This window comes from Ischnura elegans, chromosome 2, assembly GCF_921293095.1.
Source record: "Ischnura elegans chromosome 2, ioIscEleg1.1, whole genome shotgun sequence".
Lineage (NCBI taxonomy): Eukaryota > Metazoa > Arthropoda > Insecta > Odonata > Coenagrionidae > Ischnura > Ischnura elegans.
The window spans coordinates 50,700,434-50,720,937 of NC_060247.1; the positions used below are offsets into that span (position 1 = coordinate 50,700,434).

The window sequence follows — 20,504 nt, forward strand, 5'->3', positions numbered from 1 at the left end:
TAGTACTAGTTTTATTACTATGGTAGTATTGTCGAGTCAGCATATTCACCATTCAGGAGGTTGCCAAATGAATAATAGCATCTGAATTTTGTATAATTATATAATTTAATATAATTAATATCTAAATTTTATATTATCATGCCTGCTATCTTATACTAATATTTATTTAATGCAATTAAATTTGAATGAAAGGAAAAGTATACTTCACTGGTAATTTAATTAAAAGTTCTGTTTTTCCTTCATCAACTGAAATAAATGTTGCTTCACACTAGTATGCAATGAAATAAATCTATATATATAAAAGAAAGTCGAAAATCGTGTTAGTTAGAACACTTATAACTCGAGAACGGCTGCACCGATTTCAATGAGATTTGGTTCTTTGGATTCGTCACAGGCGGGGTTAACATATAGGCCATTAAAAAAAGGATAATTTCACAAAAAAAATTCATCTCTTTCTAACAATATGTTTTTAGGAGTTAGCAACGCAACAGCAATTGATAAGTCGGTCAAAACTACCAATTAAATTATTTGTTTTGTTTTTACCCATTTAATAACTGAACTTCGTAACAATATAATATTTTAATTACTAAATATATACAAAATATTGAAATTGCATTTAAAATATTTAATTCTAGCTAATTTTAAGCCCAGCTCGAGTTGACTCTTCACTACCGTGTTTGTAAACAAATCTCCAAGCAATTGTTGACAAAAGGTAATGTCCGTGTTCCTGTCGAGGAATCGAGCAGTTTGATTACACTTTCTCCGAATATTTGCAATTTTTTTTTGGAAGGTGAGCTCATCAACAAAGAGTTCCAGAATATGATTGATCACCACAAAAATCAAAAATGATTGATTGAGTGAGCAATTTCGACGGCCTAGAACGAAGATGTGGATCACTCAAACTAGGTAAATCAGGATCAAATAATTGGTACTCTGCATGAATTCAAATCTTTTAACTGAGTAATAAACGAAGACGAAGTCACCAACCATCTAACTGAACATATAAAGTCCTTGGACGTACCTTGCTTACCACGGCACGATTAACAGCTAAAGGAAGGCTCTGTGTTCATGATATTTCGAAACCTAAACTCACCATAGCTATCCAACGGAACGCGTTTGGTTATTTAAAAAATTGATAATGAATGTGACTCACGCGACTTTACTCAAAGGAAAACTCAAAGATGAGGAAATTCTCATTCCTCATCTTTCCATGATCCCAACATATATGCCCTTTTGAGCTTAAATGTATTCAATTTCCAAGTAGTGTTGCATTCGCGATAACGATTAACAAATCGCATGGTCAGTCTTTCAGTTTTAGTGATGTTTGTGCTCATGCGCTAATGAAAACCCATGATTTTCTCATGGTAAATTAAACCTGCTATGTTTACGAGTCGGTAAACCATCCGCTGTATTTCTTCCTTCGCTTCAAGGGCGCAGCTAATACTACGGGTCTTTAGGGTATGGAAAACTCGCTAAGGTAAGCGAGAGGTGTGGGGGCCCTCCCCCAGACATTTTTTCAAGATAAATGGTTCAAAATAGCGGATTTTGCGGCTGTGTGAATAGTTAAATACCTATGTTTTGTTTGTTACCTATCCGTCCCCCTAATATTTGTAACAAAGTTTTTTATAAATAAGTTCTCTGAGCTCTTGGGGAGGTTTTACCCCCCAAAACCCCCCTCGCTGCGTCACTGCTTCGCTTCGCCATATTTATTTAGCGTCATCTGTTTTATATTGCACCTGATAAAAGAAAAACTGTTGTTTATCATAAGGTGCTTGACGCACTACATTAAACCCGAATGTGTAGGACACACCGAAGTGCGTTTACGCAGTGCATTTTTTCCAAACAGAGATACTGTAACTGGCGCGCCTAAAGTCATTTGATACGAATGCTGCTGCTTCATAGGGGCTTTTCTTACACGATTTTGAGCATCAGTCAAGCGTCGGTCTGGCGTTGTGTTAACCTGCCCCGTGAACGGGCTAAGTTTACGCAACAGACTTGGACTTAAAAACTTTTTTTTACGGTTAAAAGCCAGCATCAAATAGCCAGAAAGTGAATGCGTATAATTTTTATTTCATTAACTGCTTTATAAAACTACAATGCCCAAAATTTCTTAAGCTATTTTCATGCTCATTTACGTAGTTTTATTGAATAAGTATCTTATTTTATTATAATAAACATGGTTATAAACGATACAGCCGCTCTTGATTTATAAATGTGTAACTAAACTGTTAGTTCATTGATTGTTAGGGGGTACGAAGTCCGCCGGGTCATCTAGTCACAGTATGTAAGTTGCTCTATACCGTAAGACCCTATACCGTATAGTTAGCCCATGAGAAAATCTAGGATGGACATCCGTCAAACCTGTATAGATTATTGACCTCTAATATTTACGGTGTTGGACAAATAGATAGAAAGTTTATTTTATGGAGGCAATTGGCAGCTGTGAGATGGTCCAAATAGTTTCAAGTATAGATTTGAATTCCTTAGGACTATTACTCGCCCCCGCTGGGATTTTCATCGCATACTTCTGGATGCCTAACCACCAGATCAAAACCAATAGGCAATATAACACAAGACCTCATTGTATCATTAGGTTGGGAACAATTTGATAATCCTCTATATAGTCCCGACCTAGCGCCGAATGACTAATGCGTTTATTTTTTTTATATGGTGTAACACCGAGGTGGTCAGCGCCGTGATGAAGATGAATGCATACGCGTTGCAGTTTTGCAGTGGCTGCTAAGTCAGGCGGCAATTTTCTATCAAGACGGTTTACAACAGCTTATTGTTCGATACAATAACTACCTTTATATTAACGGAAATTATATGGAAAAGTAGTTTAAAGTGTTGGATTTTATGAAAAAATAAAAATTTTACAAAAAATTTTACTTAAATTATCCACCAATTAGAATTGACCCGAACATCGATTATTCTGCTAATGCATTTAATTTGACAAAGTCAGTTGCGGAAATAATTTGCTGTCCAATCGGAAATTAGGAGGGTAAAGTATGCCAAATTTGGTTATTATCCTGATTTTCACTCTAAAACGCACGTTAATTAGATTTGGTTGAGTTTGGATTAATGCCACACCGGCTAATATAATAAAATGGATTTAAAAATAAATCGTCGACTAAAAAAGCATGATAAACACATATTTGCTTCACAAAAATAAGAATATATATCGTACTTAAGATAGGAAATTTTACGACCATATCATCAACGATTTTGTTTATATTTCCCCCTTAAAACCTCTTCAAAAGAAAAATATCCACAAATTGTTTGTCTCAAGCACTCAAATACTCATTTGTAAGTTTGTATCTCGCAAAGCTGTAAGAAGGGACTTCAGAAGCTTTAGTCTATATTTTACCGTAAGAAACACCAGCCATCTGAAGGAATTAGCACTGACATTGGATACTTTTAGCTCTGTCTTTATTTTTAGCAATCTAGCTCACTGAAAATCTGGTGAAACTCGTATCGATCGGGATCTTGTTTGAGATCAGATCTCTTTCCTCCTTATAACAATGCGTAAAGGAGTCTTAAGAAGTAGACTGCATAGCAAGATTTCTTTTCCTCCCCATGGTTCTTTGAAAGATCTTTTCCTGGAACTCGAGGTAATTCATAGAGAATTATGATAACCTGAAAAATTATCTTTGTGACACAAAGAAGATAGAAAAGTTTATGTTATTCATGTGAGTAAACACTTGCAAAGATGTAAAATTGAAGGCTGCTTTTGCTAAATGAAATTTTTTTTTAAAGTTGCAGCATTATAGAAGTAATCTATTTAGAAAGCAAGTTAATAAAGGGATTTTAAAAATAAAAATTTAATCTAAAGAAAACCTTGCAACTTCATTAATGCACTATCAAGTTTGCAATGCAAGTCTTTCATAGTTGTATTTATATGGAGCCATAAAAAGTTGCAATTGTCTTTGGACCATCCCTCCTCTGACTTATAACTTGCAATAAATTTGGAGCACGGATATTCATTTCAAAGTATTTTACTGAGGAAAGAATAAAATTAATATTTGATATAAAATTACATATAAAAAATAATTACCAAGATGATGTTTTGTACTGCTCAGGATGAGATAATGGCAACTGAGTGTTCACTTATTGTGTGTCAAAGGTCTAATATTTGCGCTTATTGGTATCAAAGACCGCCTATCAGTCACACTAGATATTTTAAAATATTTCTCAATTAAAAATTGAACTATGCTAATTTTCACGGAATAAGGTTTCCACTTATCCGCAACTGCAATTACATTTTAGAGGGAAATATGTCGGGGCTAAGCAATATTTCCATCGTATTCCATAAACTTCTTTTTCCCACAATTATCTAGATGTCATACAAGAGTGAGGAAAACGGTCAAACAAAAAAAAAACAACTTTACACAACAATCATGGTTTGCGTTCAATATAGAAATTTTCAAATTAACTTCCAATAAAATAAGCTCTTTCTCAGCTCAAATTTTAGACTATTTCAGCAATCTTCTTTTTCTTTATTCTATGCAGCTTAGCTACCGTTGGTCCTAATAATAAGCTAATGGTCCTGACTAGTCGCCTGCAAGTTACTCGATCCTGGATATCCCTCTCCGTCAAACCCTTCTCTCTTTAATTATTCTCGACAAAGTCCCTCCATATTCTCTTTATTTCCCCCCTCGTTTTTTTTCCTTTTACTCGAAAATTTTATTCTTCTCTTTCATTCTTTTCTTCTATTTCAGCAATGAGGAAGATAAAACAAAACTCATCAATATGGAATGAATTTTCACTGTCTAAATATTGGCAGAATTTAAACCACAATGAAAACACAGGTAGCTAAAAAATGGATAGAAATATATTTAGCCCACTCACTTCAATATACCATCATCGGCGTGTAATCTTGGTATAACGTTGTTTAATTTACAATAACAAAGTTTATTCAATTATATCAGCTGCATAAGGACGAACTCAATACATTGTAACGCATGGCAATAATAAAGTTTGCCATACTACACAATTATTCACAAATGGAAAAAGCATAATGTTGCATATGCTTACCCTTCAAGGAAATTTCACAGAAATTAGGCATATTTTTATAGATCTGACCTTCAGCTGGCCCTATAATGGCACTAAATACCTCAGCAAAAATTGTCTTTGCAGACTACAACGAATTCATTGCTTCACTTTGTCCACAGCCCCTTTTAATTTCTCCAAAAATTCTCAAGAAAAGAGGGACTAGTGTAATCGTTACGTGACATTATTTGTTCACTTAAGGGTTTAAAATGAGACAATGCGAAATTTTAAATAACGAATTCACCCAATTTTACTTAATTTATTCATGAAATCATGCGCAGACTTTTAATATATAATTAGAGGGCAGTTAAAGAAATTTTTGCGGAATTTGTAGGTAAAATAACCCAGATAGAAATAGTTATCATCTCATCGTGAAAATCAACTCCAATTGATGTAATAAGTTCAAATAAGAATAAATAAGATATTTTTACTCTTTAATACGAAGGATGATAGTAATAATTGAGAATTTTGTGCAAAGAAAACGGATTCTGGTCGCATATTTCTCCTAAAAATTATTAAATCCCCGTACATAGTTACAGTGTAAACTTCTATTGATAGACCAATGGTTTCAGAGCATTCAGCTACATAGGAGTATTATATGCATGAGGCAACGTAGCCACAAAATTGAACTGCGGTAGAGGTCCTGGCTACGTACGAAGTAGATAACTACCCAAACGCTTTTGAGAGGAAGCCATTCCGAGATAGATCGAGGGATGCGATCCACTGACCACCGCTCTGGCGGTCCCTCGGACCGAAGGTGCTCACGAACCATGGCATTAATTATTCCGAGTTCCATAACCTCTTCCTTTCCCCAAAAGCTTCCCATCAAGCAAGCAAGCAAGCAGGCTCCCCGGTACGAAGAAGTGGTGTTTATAAAAGGAGCCTTCCATCCCTCTTCTGCTTCCTCGCCCATTCGACAGTTTTTGAACCGACACCTCATCCCACCCTCCTCGGCGCTAACTCTCCTCGTGCTCGCCGTACACTCCAAAGCTCTTTTCACGCGATGGATCCTGATGGTGATGGGGTATTCATGTCCTGAAGTCTGGGCCCTCTTTTTCAACAGCCTCAATCCCCTTCATCTACATCTACATAATACCCCGCAAGGCGCCTGAAGGCGTGTGGCAGGGGGTGTTAGGATACCAGCCAATTACACATAAAAATGAAGTGCTCTAACGAAGTTGGGACTAGCGTTTATTAAAGTCCTTTATGGTTCGGGGAAAAACGAGCTCCCATATCTATCCGTTCGGCAAAACATCTCTCTAAATTTATCACTTCTATCGGACCTGGAAATATAGTGTCGCTCTAATATTATGTTCTCCGTGTCGCTCTTAGAGATATCCATTCTCAATTGTTCAAGCAATCTAAGCCTAGCGCGCAGCCTCCGAGTCTCCAGCAGCTCCCAGCCTAATTCGCTTAACATCTGGGTAACGATATCTGTACGTCCATTACAGTTTTTGACGAAACGCGCAGCCTTCCGTTGTATTTTATTCAGTTCGCGGATTAAGTCTTTCTGCACCGGATCCCATACGTTCACTGCATATTCAAGGTGCGGTCGGACGAGTGGGAAATAGCACTTTTCTTTCACTTCCACATCCGAAAATCTTCCCACAATACACTTGACGATGATGCTACGCATGTACTCGATCTACATGAATATAGAAAATATCTAAACTATATACTCCTCATAGATTCACAAAATTTACGTTTCGTTATTTGGCGCATTCTATCTCTCTTTCACCATATCTTTTACAAATTTGAAGAGGATATAGAGGAGTGGTCAAAGATTGCCCATAAAAACTGCAGAGTTTGGTTTGATGTGATTTTAATCATTATGAATATATATAACTAAACTTCTACTACATTGAAGAGAGGAAATTGAAACAGTTCATTCAATTATGGAAAAAATATTTTAATACTCTCGAATAACTATAAAATCGACATAAAAAATAGGTGTATCCAAGAAATTAAAATCTTTCGAAAAAATAGGTAAAATATCTCTCCCTTCTTTTATTAATGTAAATTTTTAGCAGTATTTCAAGCTCTTTGAACACAACGTCAAAGAAATTCTCATGATGAGCCATGCATTCACTTTTAATAAACATTTAGCTCTTTTCCCCTTTAATTATCTCTTTCTTTTATAATTCCTCGAGCATATGCAGTGCAAATGTTTACCTCCCATGACTTTATATTAACTACCACTTTTGACATCTTACGCGCACTCGTCATCTTCACCGTATATGTTCATCATCTTTCCCTATGCTTTCTACTCCTCCTTGGCTCGCCGCTTTACGCGTCCCCCCTTGACCTTTAAGTCAGCCAAGGGTCGCACACACGGACTGACGGCGGGTCTGCCTCACGGTCCCCGAGCACCGCGCCAGTCCGGTGCGGTCTCCGACGCACGCCCGTTCTGCGCGAGGTGGTTTACGCTCCGAGGCCCTGCTTCGTAACGCTGGCATCGAGAAGCAGATTCACGGTACGGCCGACGACCACGGATGACGGGGCAAATCGAGCACTAGACATTTGATCAGCGACTCCATACAACCTCCTACCTCGCAACTTCAAGACTGTATGCTTCCAGTTGGCCAGATTTTATTTCTGGCAAAATATTTTAACGAAAGTGTGAATCAAGCATCTCATAGAAAAAAAATCGCGAATTCTCGCCTCTTATTCCATCTGGTACATAATCAAATCACGTTGTACTTTCATTAGGCGGCGATGCATCACTCAACTGGCGGCGATGCATTACTCAGTGCTGCCAGAAGAAGATAAGTTTGGATGGGTGAGGATGATTCCACGTCGGAATAAGCCGTTTTGATTCTGGTGTTTCAAAGGCTTCACCCAGATTTCAACCAGGGATTCTTCGGTCACCTCTCTAACACTACTCAATAGGACACTAGAAACACTTTCTAGTTTTAATTAATGTAAAAGTTCCACTATCAATTTATTATTTATTATGATCACAGTACAAGATAAAATTATGATAATGTGTATTTTTGGAACGAGAAAATTCATTAATGCCCAATGGAATGCCTTAATTTTTATTTAATTCAATTAAATTATTACTCATATCATATCTGTGACTGAACCGAAGACCTTGGTGTGGGTTTTTTATTCAAAGATCGCATGTTCGTTCCCCACAACGGATTAATGTTTTTCGCAGTCTTAGGTGGAAACGGTGACACGTCCCCACGAGGGTAAGTTACCGCTGTATAAAGCATGGGTGTTAATGTACGTTCATTATTCATTGTTTAATCCCCACTAAGAAGGCCACAATGTATTGCTATCTGTGGATAAGGAAATAAATAATGCATTCATGCCTCGGGAGAAAAAACTAAGCCATAAATGTATGATTTTGGTAAAAATGTGGAAGAAAATCATTTTAAAAATAACAAGCCCATATGAGTAAAGGAGATTGACCTCACCGCTACACATCAAATCATCAGGACCGTTGAAAATCAATCGTTCGTGCACTGAGGTATGAATCATCCTGGAATCATCAGTGCATTTCATCCAAGTCTCTTTGAGAAAGATAACGGCGAGCGGTAAATTTTCGGAAGTCATTTAGCAGCCGGAATGCCAATCAGGTACACGTTGAAAGGTCATCAGAGAATTGCTCGGAATCACTGGAACGAGTATCAATACTTCCAGGGAAAACACGCGCTTGCCCGGATGTAATGTAGCGTCATCGTCTGTAATTGCGCATAAATTATCGCGAATTCGATCGACCACGTAATCGATCTGGGAGTAAATTGGAATATGTGTTGCTCCACAGAGAGCGCTATGAATTCCAAGCGTGGCGCAAACAGAGCCCCCTTACGAAGGAGACCCTAATTTGCGAACATGGAGCTGACAGCATGTGATCAAATAAGCCGTGTTTTCCTGAGATGAATGTTGCTCTTTAATTCCCTCATCACTTCACAGTGGCGGAAGGCAATCGCGGGGATAATTTATCCACACTCTCTGCGGCCGTACCGTGCGTTATCATTGCGATAAATATATCATCGTGCCAAAAAAATGAACTTTCGAAGCTACTGCGGTCCTGATTTGAACGCACATATCAAATTACACGGCAGTATGGAGCTCTAGGGTCAATCAAAACAAATGAGGAGTGAAATAATTTCGCGTTCATCGATATTGTCAAAATTGGAAACATAATCACAGATAAAAAAGAAGCTGGAGCAATTTCCACAATTTTATATTTATTCTACGACCGGTTTCGCTTATAGCATCATCAGGTACGTATAAAAAGGTGTAAAAAGGTTTAACCTTTTATATGTACCTGATGATGCTATAAGCGAAACCGGTCGTGCAATAAATATGAAATTGTGGAAATTGCTCCTGCTTCTTTGTTATGCTCCGTTTCCACACCATCTCGCCTGAAACCTCTGATTATGTAATCACAGATACACTAATATGGTATGTTCCATAAATCTTTTTATAGTCTGATCCAGGTTTCGCCACTGTAAACTATGTCATTCTCCAAGGTGTATAGTGACATAATGTTTAGTGCCGAAACCTGGGTTGGATGGAGGGGGGCCTTTAAAAAATTTGTGTAACATAAAATATTAGTGCATCTGTGATTATGTTTTTTGCTGCGCAGTTGCACCAAATATCACTATCCACCCTTAAGTTTGCAAGCATCAGTCACTTTTTCCTTAAAGAGAAATCAGACACAAGGTTCTGAGAGGATATATTGCGCGATAAATTCTTTTCATAATTTACTTCTAGCTACACCAAAATGCCTTAATAGCATGTACGATAATGCAGTGGAAGAAGTTTACTCGATCAAGTTTTGTTGCGGTTAAAGTCAAAAAATTTTATCCAAAGTGAATTTTTTATCAATAATCACTGTTTCTTAGGAAAAAATAATCGTATTCCGCTGAAAAGTATTAACGAGACTAATCACTCAGTATATGCTGCAATTCAAAGGTGGAAAAATTCTACATTCACACTGTTCTGGACTGAACGTCTACTCATTCTCCTCAAAATTCTATGCATCTACTTTCTTACATCACAGGCACGTCAATTTTTAATTTAGATTTGGAAAATATAATTTATTCCATCTAGGGACATGCTAATTGAATGCAGAGCAACAAAAATAAGCATGAATATTCAAGGTTGGTGAGATAAAATAAAGAAGTATGCCAGGTCAAGACACAGAATTCTTCTGAATGAATTCATTTGGAGGGATATGGCTTGTTTGCTTTCATATGAATATAGATTGAAATATCTCATCTTTAGCATTTTATTTCGACGGAACTCTGGCTCTGTAAAATATTTTCAAATAAAAGTCACCCTCGGAATACATAAGTTCGTCGTAAATTTTTCAATTATACGTTTTCATATCTCCAGCCATCACGAACAGTTACACAGCATGATGTACTGGTGAAAGCAGTGAACATTTGAAGCTTCCGAATAATTTTCATCTCAGCGCCACTGCTTCTTTCGCTATTCCATTGGATATCTTCCTTGTATGGGAAACATGGCCACAACGACAAGTTGCTCCTCTATTCCCTTATCAGCCCAGGGTCATCACCCTTTTCCGTCCCTCCCCTCATCCCACAGACAACAGATTTCCATTCCATCCTAACATTCAAACTCTTCCTCTCTCACAACTTTCAGACAACATCTTCCCCCGTGCTCAGCAGCACCGCCCTTCCTCAGGCCAGGAATCACGGTGTCTATCCTTCCCTTTCACCGTACTCCTTGTACCTTTGACCCGGGGCCAATAACGAATACCTCACTCGCAAGCGTACTCTAAAAACAATTTTGACATAGAGTTTCGGATGCTGAATTTAACCAATGTCTTTCATCTTCAGTTCCATCAAAAATACTCAGTGATTCCATCCGAAGTTTAGTTTGGAAAGGTGGAAATAGAGGGCACCCTTAACCGTACATTCGACATATTCATGTTAGTGGGACTAGTTGCTTTCCGTGGTGGTCAACTGTCATCGTGTATTTCATTTTGATGCCTAACCAATCATATATGAATGGCTATCAGTGGATGCTTGAATTTACGCATGTATTGCACAATGAATTACGTGATGTTACGTTGTAAATAAGTAATTTTCGCCTGCTACCGATTTAAAAAATCAAATGGCTCATGATGAATACAAATCTTTTACTTATAGTACATTTCCACAAAGAATACCTTAAAATGATAAAAAATGATGATGATACTGTACTCGAAGATACAACTCATGACCCAGTAATGGCGATAAAAAATTCTCCGCACCCACAGATCTCATATATCCATCCGTTGCAACCTTCCCTTACCTCCTCACCATCTAGTCCCTGGATACATCCCTATTTCCCAACGGATATTCGATACACGCAGCACTAGCAAATGCATCGAAAATCGATGATTAATAAAAACCCAGTAGCCAAATATTGGCAAATCAACAAGTTTACGGCACCCTGAAATATCGTTATAAAAACTCACCGAAGTAGAATCCAATAGTTATGCTCATCCCTAGGGAGCTACATTGGTAGCTTCGGGTTATTTTAATTCGGGTTATTTTCACTACTGAGGTGGGATTTTGCATTGAAAAAGAGATGTATAATCCATAACCGAAGTATGCGACGGAATCGAGATATAATGGTAAAACTGCCCAAACATAACTATCCAAATTTTATTTACTTAAATTGATTACCGCTATTTATGCCATTACCTGAAACAACCAGAAACATTTGAATTCGGGCATTATTTATTCAAATATTTCCTGGCTATTTTCACGAGAAAGTGACACGAGAGAACCGAAACATGTTATGCTTCTCATGGAAACAGGAGAAATTTATAGTTTCTGGCTTATCATAGTGCAATCACTGTAACAGAGGAAAAGAAATTTCACTCTGCACGTTCCACACTGACAAATTATTATAAAGAGAGTGTTGTTTTTCTAGGATAAATGTGTTAAGAGATGCTGCTCTGAAAAGGGGGATATTGAGAGATGCTACTCTGTTGAGAGACTTTACTCTCATGAGACACATGCAGCAATAAATCTGCTTTAACATATCCACGGATACATAAAAAAATATGGGTTCAGACCCCAGCCAAGGAATATGATTTTTTTCTCTGTGAAATTTGCACTCTTTATGTGCACTTGCGGGTGACACCTGATTACATTGATGGCTAAAGCCCGCTGTTATTCCTTGGGTCACAGTAACATATATTGAGAAAGAAGAATGATTTGCGAATATAAAAGAAGATATTTTAACTCGATATCGATATTCAAGAGTCACGGGTTCGAGTCCTGGCCATGAGGCATTATTTTTATCTCTGTGGAATTTTCACAGTCAATGTGAAGTTGAGGGTGATTCCATGAAAATACATTGCTGGCTATAGTCCGCAGTTCTTCCTTGAATTACGCCAATATACATAGAAAAATTAGGTATATTAACTCACTATCGATATTCGAGAGGCATGGATTCGAATCCTGGCTGAGGAAAATGATATTTATTTACTCTGTGGCGTTTTCTCACTTTATGTGCATTTGCGGGCGACTTTATAAAAATGTATTGTTGGCTATAGTCTGCGGATTTTCCTTGAATTACTTCGATGTTCATGGAGATGGTGAGTATATACTTTATATTAACTCGATATCGAGATTTAACCGCACCTCCTTTCCTCCACCTCACCTTATTCCCCGCCTCCACGCCGCCACGCCCTGCTTCACTGCTCCCTCCTCCTTCTCGCCATTTTATTCAGCCCCGGAAGGAAAGTTTTGCCCGCAGAGAGAGAGAGAGGGAGAGAGAGAGGGTAGGCGGGACGTCTCGAGTGGAAAAGTGCTCCATTGAAAGAAAGGGAGAGGGAGAGAGAGGTCGCGAAGTTTTAGTCGACGCCCCATCCGGTCGCCTCCACCGGCGGTGGATATGAGTTTCGGGAGAGCTGAGGAGGAGGAGGTGGAGGCGTAAGAGAATGAGGAGGTAGTGGAGGAGGGGGAGTAGGGGTCCAAGAACATGGCGGAGGAGGGGGTGGTAGGGATTTCTGGAGATAGATATGGAGTAGCGAGTTGGGAAGAGAAACACAATCGGGAGGATTTTTGCGGGCGCAGACTTTTGTGGAGTAAGAGGGGAGAGGGTAAGGTCGGTGGTAGCGGAACGAAAGAAAATAGAACCGAAAAAAGAAGAAGGAGGAAGAGGGCGACGAAGGAAGAAACGGTTTGTTCCCTCCTTCCTCCTCTCGATTCCTTGAAAGAATTAAAAGCTCCTTCCCACACATATATAGAAGCTCTATTCGGCAACCCGTGTCGGTTACCCGACGGTGACCAAAAACTTTTCGGGGCACGTCGATGGAAAAGTTCTCTTCGTCGTCGTTCGTTCCCTTTTAAAACCACCGGGCAATAAGCAAACGAGCCAACTTTCGGTGGGATGAATGCGATGATGTCTTAAAGAAAGCGTGCGGTATTTTAACCCCTCCGAGTTTTCGAATGAAAAGGGACCCCATTGCAACAGAGTTCTTAGTGGAAAAAAGGCAAGAATTGCCCTTTCAAGACATTCATGAATGCGGTTAAACAATGAAACCAGCTAATTAAAGTTATCCTTCGGTATGAAAGTTATTTCTTGTGCCACCCCATTCTGTCATGATGGAAATTTAATTCTTGATTTCAATTCAAGAGGCGTACGATCCACTAAAACAGCGTTTCATTGACCTTTTGGAGGTACTAATTTGGAGACACGATTTCCCTTTATGTCACTCATGAAATTTGCCTTACATGAAGTGAAAAATGAAATACAGTACACGGAATAAATTTTACGATAGAAGATTTTTATGTAGCACTCAAGGAAATGAAGGACAGTTATTTGTGTATCTGTCTTGTCAAATTCATATTAAATACCTACTCTTGTCAAAATATCTCTTATTTCAACCAATTATTTATTTTCAAAGAAAGAAGATCAAGCACAAATGGATTCGAAAAGGTCAACTTTCACTAATCAATTTTCAAGCCAAGTTTGGTTTAGAAAGATTACGGCAAAGGTCATCAATAACAGCAATATAATTTATCAAAACGAGACAGTTAGACTAACGAAGGAGTGCAAAAGACATATTCTAAATGGCTGGTACATGCTTTTTGATGAGGTACATTCATCGTAAAAGAAATAGTTACTTTCTCCGAACCACTTCGAACTGCGAAGAGTTTTATACAGGATTGTTAGAAGGCCTTTTTTTTTTAATACCTACCTAGGTCGCTTTCATGAGGATTCATGCTCTCTATTCACTGAAATACCTCGCCCAATCGCTTATGGGTTCAACTGGTTAGTTGATTCAATACGACACTCAAATTTAGGCCGTTGTATGCGGATCAGATGCGGATGTGCGGGATGATGGATCAGTCACTTTTCAGATTTATGTTCTGAAGTGGACGTAGCAAGAAAGTTGCAGAACAGTCACCTGATATTGTGTTTCATGATTTTTTATAGTTTTCTATCCGCGAGGATTCCCATTAGTTCATTAATACCATTGTTCTGGGTTAATTATGCAAATAAAATGGTTTTCAATACACAGAGAATAGATTGAAAATAATCATATTACAAATATCAGTAAGTGCAAGGATGTTTCCCTTTCCAAGGTGAGTCTCACTTCTTAGTCTTATCTTACCCTCAACTAAGGTTACTTATTTTTCTTCTCCCTCCCTCTTCCAGCCTCTTTAGACCTTCTCATCCCCCTTTCTCACTTTCTTCAACTGTAACCCTCCCATTCACCCCTCTCAACTAACCCCACCATTGGTACGTCTAAAATACCGGTTACCTTACTAGTATTTTGCTCATATTCGTGCGTGTATCTTGAAAATGACTTATGCTAAATATGTCGAGCCCTAGGTCGGCAAATAAACTTATATTGAGTTGACTGTTATCATTCTTTTATCGTGAAAGTTGTAATTTTTAAAATGTCTATGCATGGGCACGGCTAGCCAAACTTTTATTTCAATACTCACCGACGATGACGAGCGAGGCGACGACTAGCGCCGTGTCGAAGGACGGGGCGTCCGCGGAGACTTCGCATCTGTATCGGCCGGTGAGCGTGAAGCCAGCATCCCGCAGGACCACATGGTGAGCGTCACTCTCCGAGAGCTATAGGGGGAAATGTTAGACGGGTTACAGTACATCGGTACAGCATGGATAAAAACATTATTACTTAGCAGAAGCGATAATATTTCAATTGCAGAGATTCCACCTCCGACTTCGGAGTGGAAGTAATTTGTTGAAAAGCAATTCAGGAAAAATGTATAAATGTGAAATAAACACAAAAATGTAGATAAAAAAATATTTATCATTTATTCCAATAAATAAAATATTCCCCAAACTTGTGAAAATTTATAAATCCAAAGACTTACTAACTCAAATTGAGTCTTGGGATGAAATTGCATTCCACATTCATGTAATTTTCGTGAATTCTTTTGAATGAATTGCAATTCCATTATTCATTCACGCAATGACAATTAGCTTATATATTAAATTAAAAATGACATTTCCTCCACATCTTAGTAACTCATGAGAAGGTATGCGTCCAAATGAAATGCTGGAGAATTATGTAATAGGTGCATATTTCACGGCTCGTTTCGTGGCAAATTCCTACATTGGCACTTGAACTCAGATTATTATCTAGTGGTCTATCCTCGAAAGTACTTACGTCCACATTGATTCCGGGCAACGGGAAAACTTTGGTGGGTGGGTCCTCTTTGGGGAGATACCGGTAGAACTCCTTCTTGCCCTTGTACCACTTGACGGCATACAGCTCGGCACCCTCGAGGTCGTATTGACACTCGAGGGCCGCCGTCTCTCCCACGGCCACCGCACCCGGCGACACCACACGCACGTTCTTTAGCCCGCACACCCCTGTGGGAGAGAGCCAAGAAGGTGTGGTGAGTTAATACCTTTCCATCCCCCAAGAAAGAAACCGATTACATAGCAAAACAAACGATACGATGAATCCTTCTCAGGTTTTCGACCGGGTCAGACTCTCCATTTCTGCCAACGTTTCCATAGAATGCTGTTAGACTGCAACTTAGGCAGATATGGAAACCATAACTCGGTCGGAAACCCGAGAAAAATTCATCACAGTATTTCACCGGGAAAATATCACATCCTCCAAAACAAACGCTACATGGAAAGACTGTCCGAACTCTTGAATATCAATATCTGCATATAAGATTACGCTATAAAGAGGAAAAATTTAGAGTTAAAGCTAAAAAAAACAATTAATTGATAAAGTGATGGGCGTACACATGCTCTAAATATTAGGTTACAGTTTATTGATGGGCTGTATTACAAAATGCCAAAATAATTATTCCCAAGCGAGGTTATACCTTGCGAATTTTTAGTTTTGAGGGCCAACTGGAAGCTCATGACAAATTAAAATCCGTATTATACATAAATGAGAACCTACAACTCTTGGAATTGTATTTCATGACGCCTTACCATTCAGCACACAACACTACCGTCCTAGAAAGATGTTATGTTTTCAAATATTTATCTGAGCTAAAATATTGATTTTCATTCCATGTACATTGGGATGAGGTAGCGCCAACCTTCAGGCTGGTCACCCACTGATACTTGTATATAAAACTGATAATGTGTGGCCATAAAATAAGTAGAACAAATATGAAATATTCTATAAGGACTTAATCAATGTAAGGAAAAAGATGATTATAGGAACTCTGGAAGTTGATATCCTGTATAAGTAATAGCTACATACTTACTTCTCTCGAGACCATTGTTTACATTACCTTCTAAATATAGTGCTCAAAGTACTAGTTTTATTTTAATGCATATTTTTTACTTATGGGATAAACAATCTAACTAAAATTGAATTTCGGATTGGAGGAATAGAAATACAACTTGTATTTAAAGGAATATCAACTTGCAAAAAAAAAGAGAAGCAGTTACATTTAAAATTGATCTACTCAAAAACTTGTGTCTTGGCTGCAATATATCCCCCCATATATCGTGCAATTATTACGATAATAGCGCTGCGTCGATTTGAGAAAAAAATCGAAGTTAATTACAAACTATACGCTTTGGAAAATGTACAGAGGTACAGCGTGCGGAGGAACATTTCCTCGTATACGGGCATGGGAGGGTCTCTACAACGGACTCATTCCCCCGAAAATAAAAACTCTGGGCGCGATTTTGGATTTTTCCCATTTACCTTCGAGATAAATCGACAAAGAAATCGTGTTTGGAAAAAGCACAAGCGCCGAGCGTGACTCTGCACACACGCTTCGTATTCCCGCGATATTATTTGATCTTCACAAGGGGTTGAATAAGGCCAAGAGATTTCATTTCTCTTTCAATGACTTCTGAAAAATGGGAACGACTATGTAGCGAAAAGCGCAAAAAACTCGAAAAAATATTTTTAATCTTTTTCTTTTCCCTCCGTCCTTTTCGATACTCCTTAATTGCCCATCCGGGCGACGAGATACGCTGCGGAAATGGAATTATCGGAATCGTTTTGAATGGGATCAATTGGTAGTCGGAAACACGTGAGGGTGAAATCGAGGGCGGAGAAGACATGGGGGAGAGATATGGCTAGCCGGGATCAGGTGGAGGTGGGTGAGGAAGCAGGAGAGTGGAGGGGGACACGTTAACAGGGAGTGTTTGATGTAACGCTTAAGGTGACCTACTACCTTGGCGGAGAGCATTAAGGTATAAAAGTAACTGCGACGATTAGTACTCTATTCTTGCGTGAAAACGCAATGCAAACCTGCAATTATAAAATATCATGACGAGGACGCATCACCATCCCTCAGCTAGCGGTAAACAAAATTGTAAGTGACGTTTTATCTCTTAAAACATGAGTTAACTTCTTCAAAATTCATTTTTTTTATGTAGAATACACATTTTTGAATATTTGTCTTTATAAAAAATTAAATATATAAATAGGTCAAATTTTCAAATTTGAGGTATAGAAAAACCTTGTAAAGGGCTTACCTTACATAGACATTAAATTTCAATATGACAAGTTTTTAACAAGTAAAGTATTAGGAACAAAGGAACATAGGAACAAAGTTGTCCTATAAGGGAGCTTTGGATATCTATGTAGAAAGCATCTAGCTCCATAAGTAATATATCCGATCAATCTTTAATTTTTGCACGAAAACGCTACGTAATACTGATTTTATTATTAAATTAATATAAGTTACAGAATCTATAAACGTATATTTTGAGTTTTTTTTACGCGGATAGTAAGGGAAAAGTGGAAATACTCTATACATCCGCTAAGAATGTCAAGATTTTCAATTATATAGTTTAAATTCGTATAAGTTGTTTTTCATTCTGTCTAAAATCGACTATAAAAGACTGTTGACTAACCGCAATTATGAGAATTCATTTCTTTAGGTGCTAAAACTACATGATAGTATGTACAATAACTGAGGAATATACTATTGTGTAAGTTTTTTCTTCTATGTAAATAAAACATTTAAGGATATAATGCAATAAGTGCACAATTCATTTTACTTCACAATGCCCTGAAATAATTAAGTGCACTATGGCCATGGAAACGTTACAAAGTGTTAAATTACGATGACTGTAGCGACGCTTTTCACTTAGCATGTAAGCATTTTCTTCGATGTCAACAAAATATTTAAGGATATATTTTACAGAATGCATTTTACCTTACTGTACCCTGAAGAAATTAGATTGACTATGGCTATGAAAACGCTACAAAATGAGAAATTAAGATGGCTGTAGCAACGCTTTTCGCTTAGTGTGTGAGTATTTTATTCGATGTCAACAAAATATTTTAGGATATACTATATTGAATGCAAAATATCTTTATACCTTACAATTTCCTGAAAACATTAGATGCTATATGGCATTGAAAACGCTACAAAATGAGAAATTACGATGACATCAGCGACGCTTTTTACATAGCGTCTAAGTATTTTCTTCGATGTCAACACAATATTTGAAGATATATTGTATTGAATGCAAAATTTCATTTTAACTTACAATTCCCCGAAAAAATCAGATGCACTATGACTATGGAAACGCTTCAAAATGTGAAATTGCAATGCCGGCAGCGACGGTTTTAGCTTACATTGGACCCCCTTAAGCGCCGCCCGAGAGAGATTTCCTTTTTTCCACGGCCAACCCTTGAATAAAGAGGGATGGTCCGGAGGTTGAATTAAGTCGGACGACACGCGATAGCGGGGAACTCTGTTTGAAGGCGCGTTTCCCCATCGGCTGGATCGCTTTTCGAGAGAGAAGGTCGCGTCGGAGCGATTAATCCCATACCCTCCCCTGTGAAGGCTCTCTTTCCCTCGTGCGTGATTTAGCGGCACGCCGAAATCGAAGACAGGTGACACAGTGTTTCGCTGGGGGAAGTTGATCGAATGAGCGGGGTTGGGGGAGCCGGTATATAGTGGAACGTGTGCCGATGAAATGAGGCGGGGAGGAGGTTACACGGCACGTATTAACGGGCGAGGGATTGAGGGCCGCGGACGAGGCAGTGGTTCAATTGGCCCGGGATGAATAAGGAAAGAGGGAAGAGAGAGAAGAGGATTCCGTTGTAGATAGGAAAGCAGAGTGGCGGTGAGGGTTCCCGCTGAAAGTCAAAGGCTAAACGGTGAAGGATGGACGAAGTAGAAAAAAACTCGAATAGGAGATAATCTTCTACACAAGCTCTGCAGCAGGCAATCATGCATCAAAGAGTTGAGCTTACTTCCCATGAAGCGTTTTGCAACAGATTTACTGGAAAACGTTTCGAGCAATAGCACTCGGTTTACTAAAACTCCGTGATCACAGGATGAATCTGAATTTTTACACGCTCTAAGTCCTCATTTAATAAGTAACTCTGATGGCTTGGTTTATCACATTAATCTTTTAGGGATTAATGAAGCTAGATAAATTGGCCTACCCCTACACTTGGCCTACTTCTCTGGAGTGCAGGCAACCACGCAACAAAGAGCCGACCTCGTTGAACAAAAGATTTTCAAACAAATTTTCAGGGATATCTTCTCAGCAATTTGGCTTGTTATATCAATATGACATGATCATTATGCGTCATTATTTTTAAATATATCATCCGAGACAAAGAATACATGAGCAAGGGTGAAAGTGCATATTTATGCAAATTTTTACAAAGAAACAAAACGAGTGGAAATCTTTTAATATTACTACCGGCAAACAAATTTTTTATAGCAGGATCATATCCTCTATGAGATTTTTGCACCAATATTTCGCCCTAAAAACAAGAACACTTGATTATCATTATTTGAGTCAGGTAATAGTGGACATATTTTTGGACTTGAAGTGAAAGCAGTTAAGATACATGACAGCGAGAAATTTTCTGCGTACGAGAGCCGAAGGTGAAACCTCTTGAAGGCAGTCATAAACTAAACATAGGCTAAACAGAGGAGGAAGGTCAATGTGATGTTCAGAAAAGCGTTGAATTAGAGGTAATAGCACTTTGCATAAGTTGTATTGAAAGTAGTTAAGTATCAAAGAGCCTA

The 20,504-nt window shown here is 38.3% G+C and overlaps 1 protein-coding gene across 1 annotated transcript in view; it reads right to left on the reverse strand.

The window, feature by feature from the left end:
* LOC124153727 overlaps positions 1-20,504 on the reverse strand; it is a 653,735-nt gene that overhangs the window by 266,781 nt on the left and 366,450 nt on the right. The window contains exons 2-3 of the mRNA XM_046527062.1: positions 15,680-15,885; positions 14,985-15,120 (exon numbers count right to left, since the gene is read on the reverse strand). Of these exons, the coding sequence (XP_046383018.1) occupies positions 14,985-15,120; positions 15,680-15,885 (342 nt within the window). The remainder of the gene's footprint in view (positions 1-14,984; positions 15,121-15,679; positions 15,886-20,504) is intronic.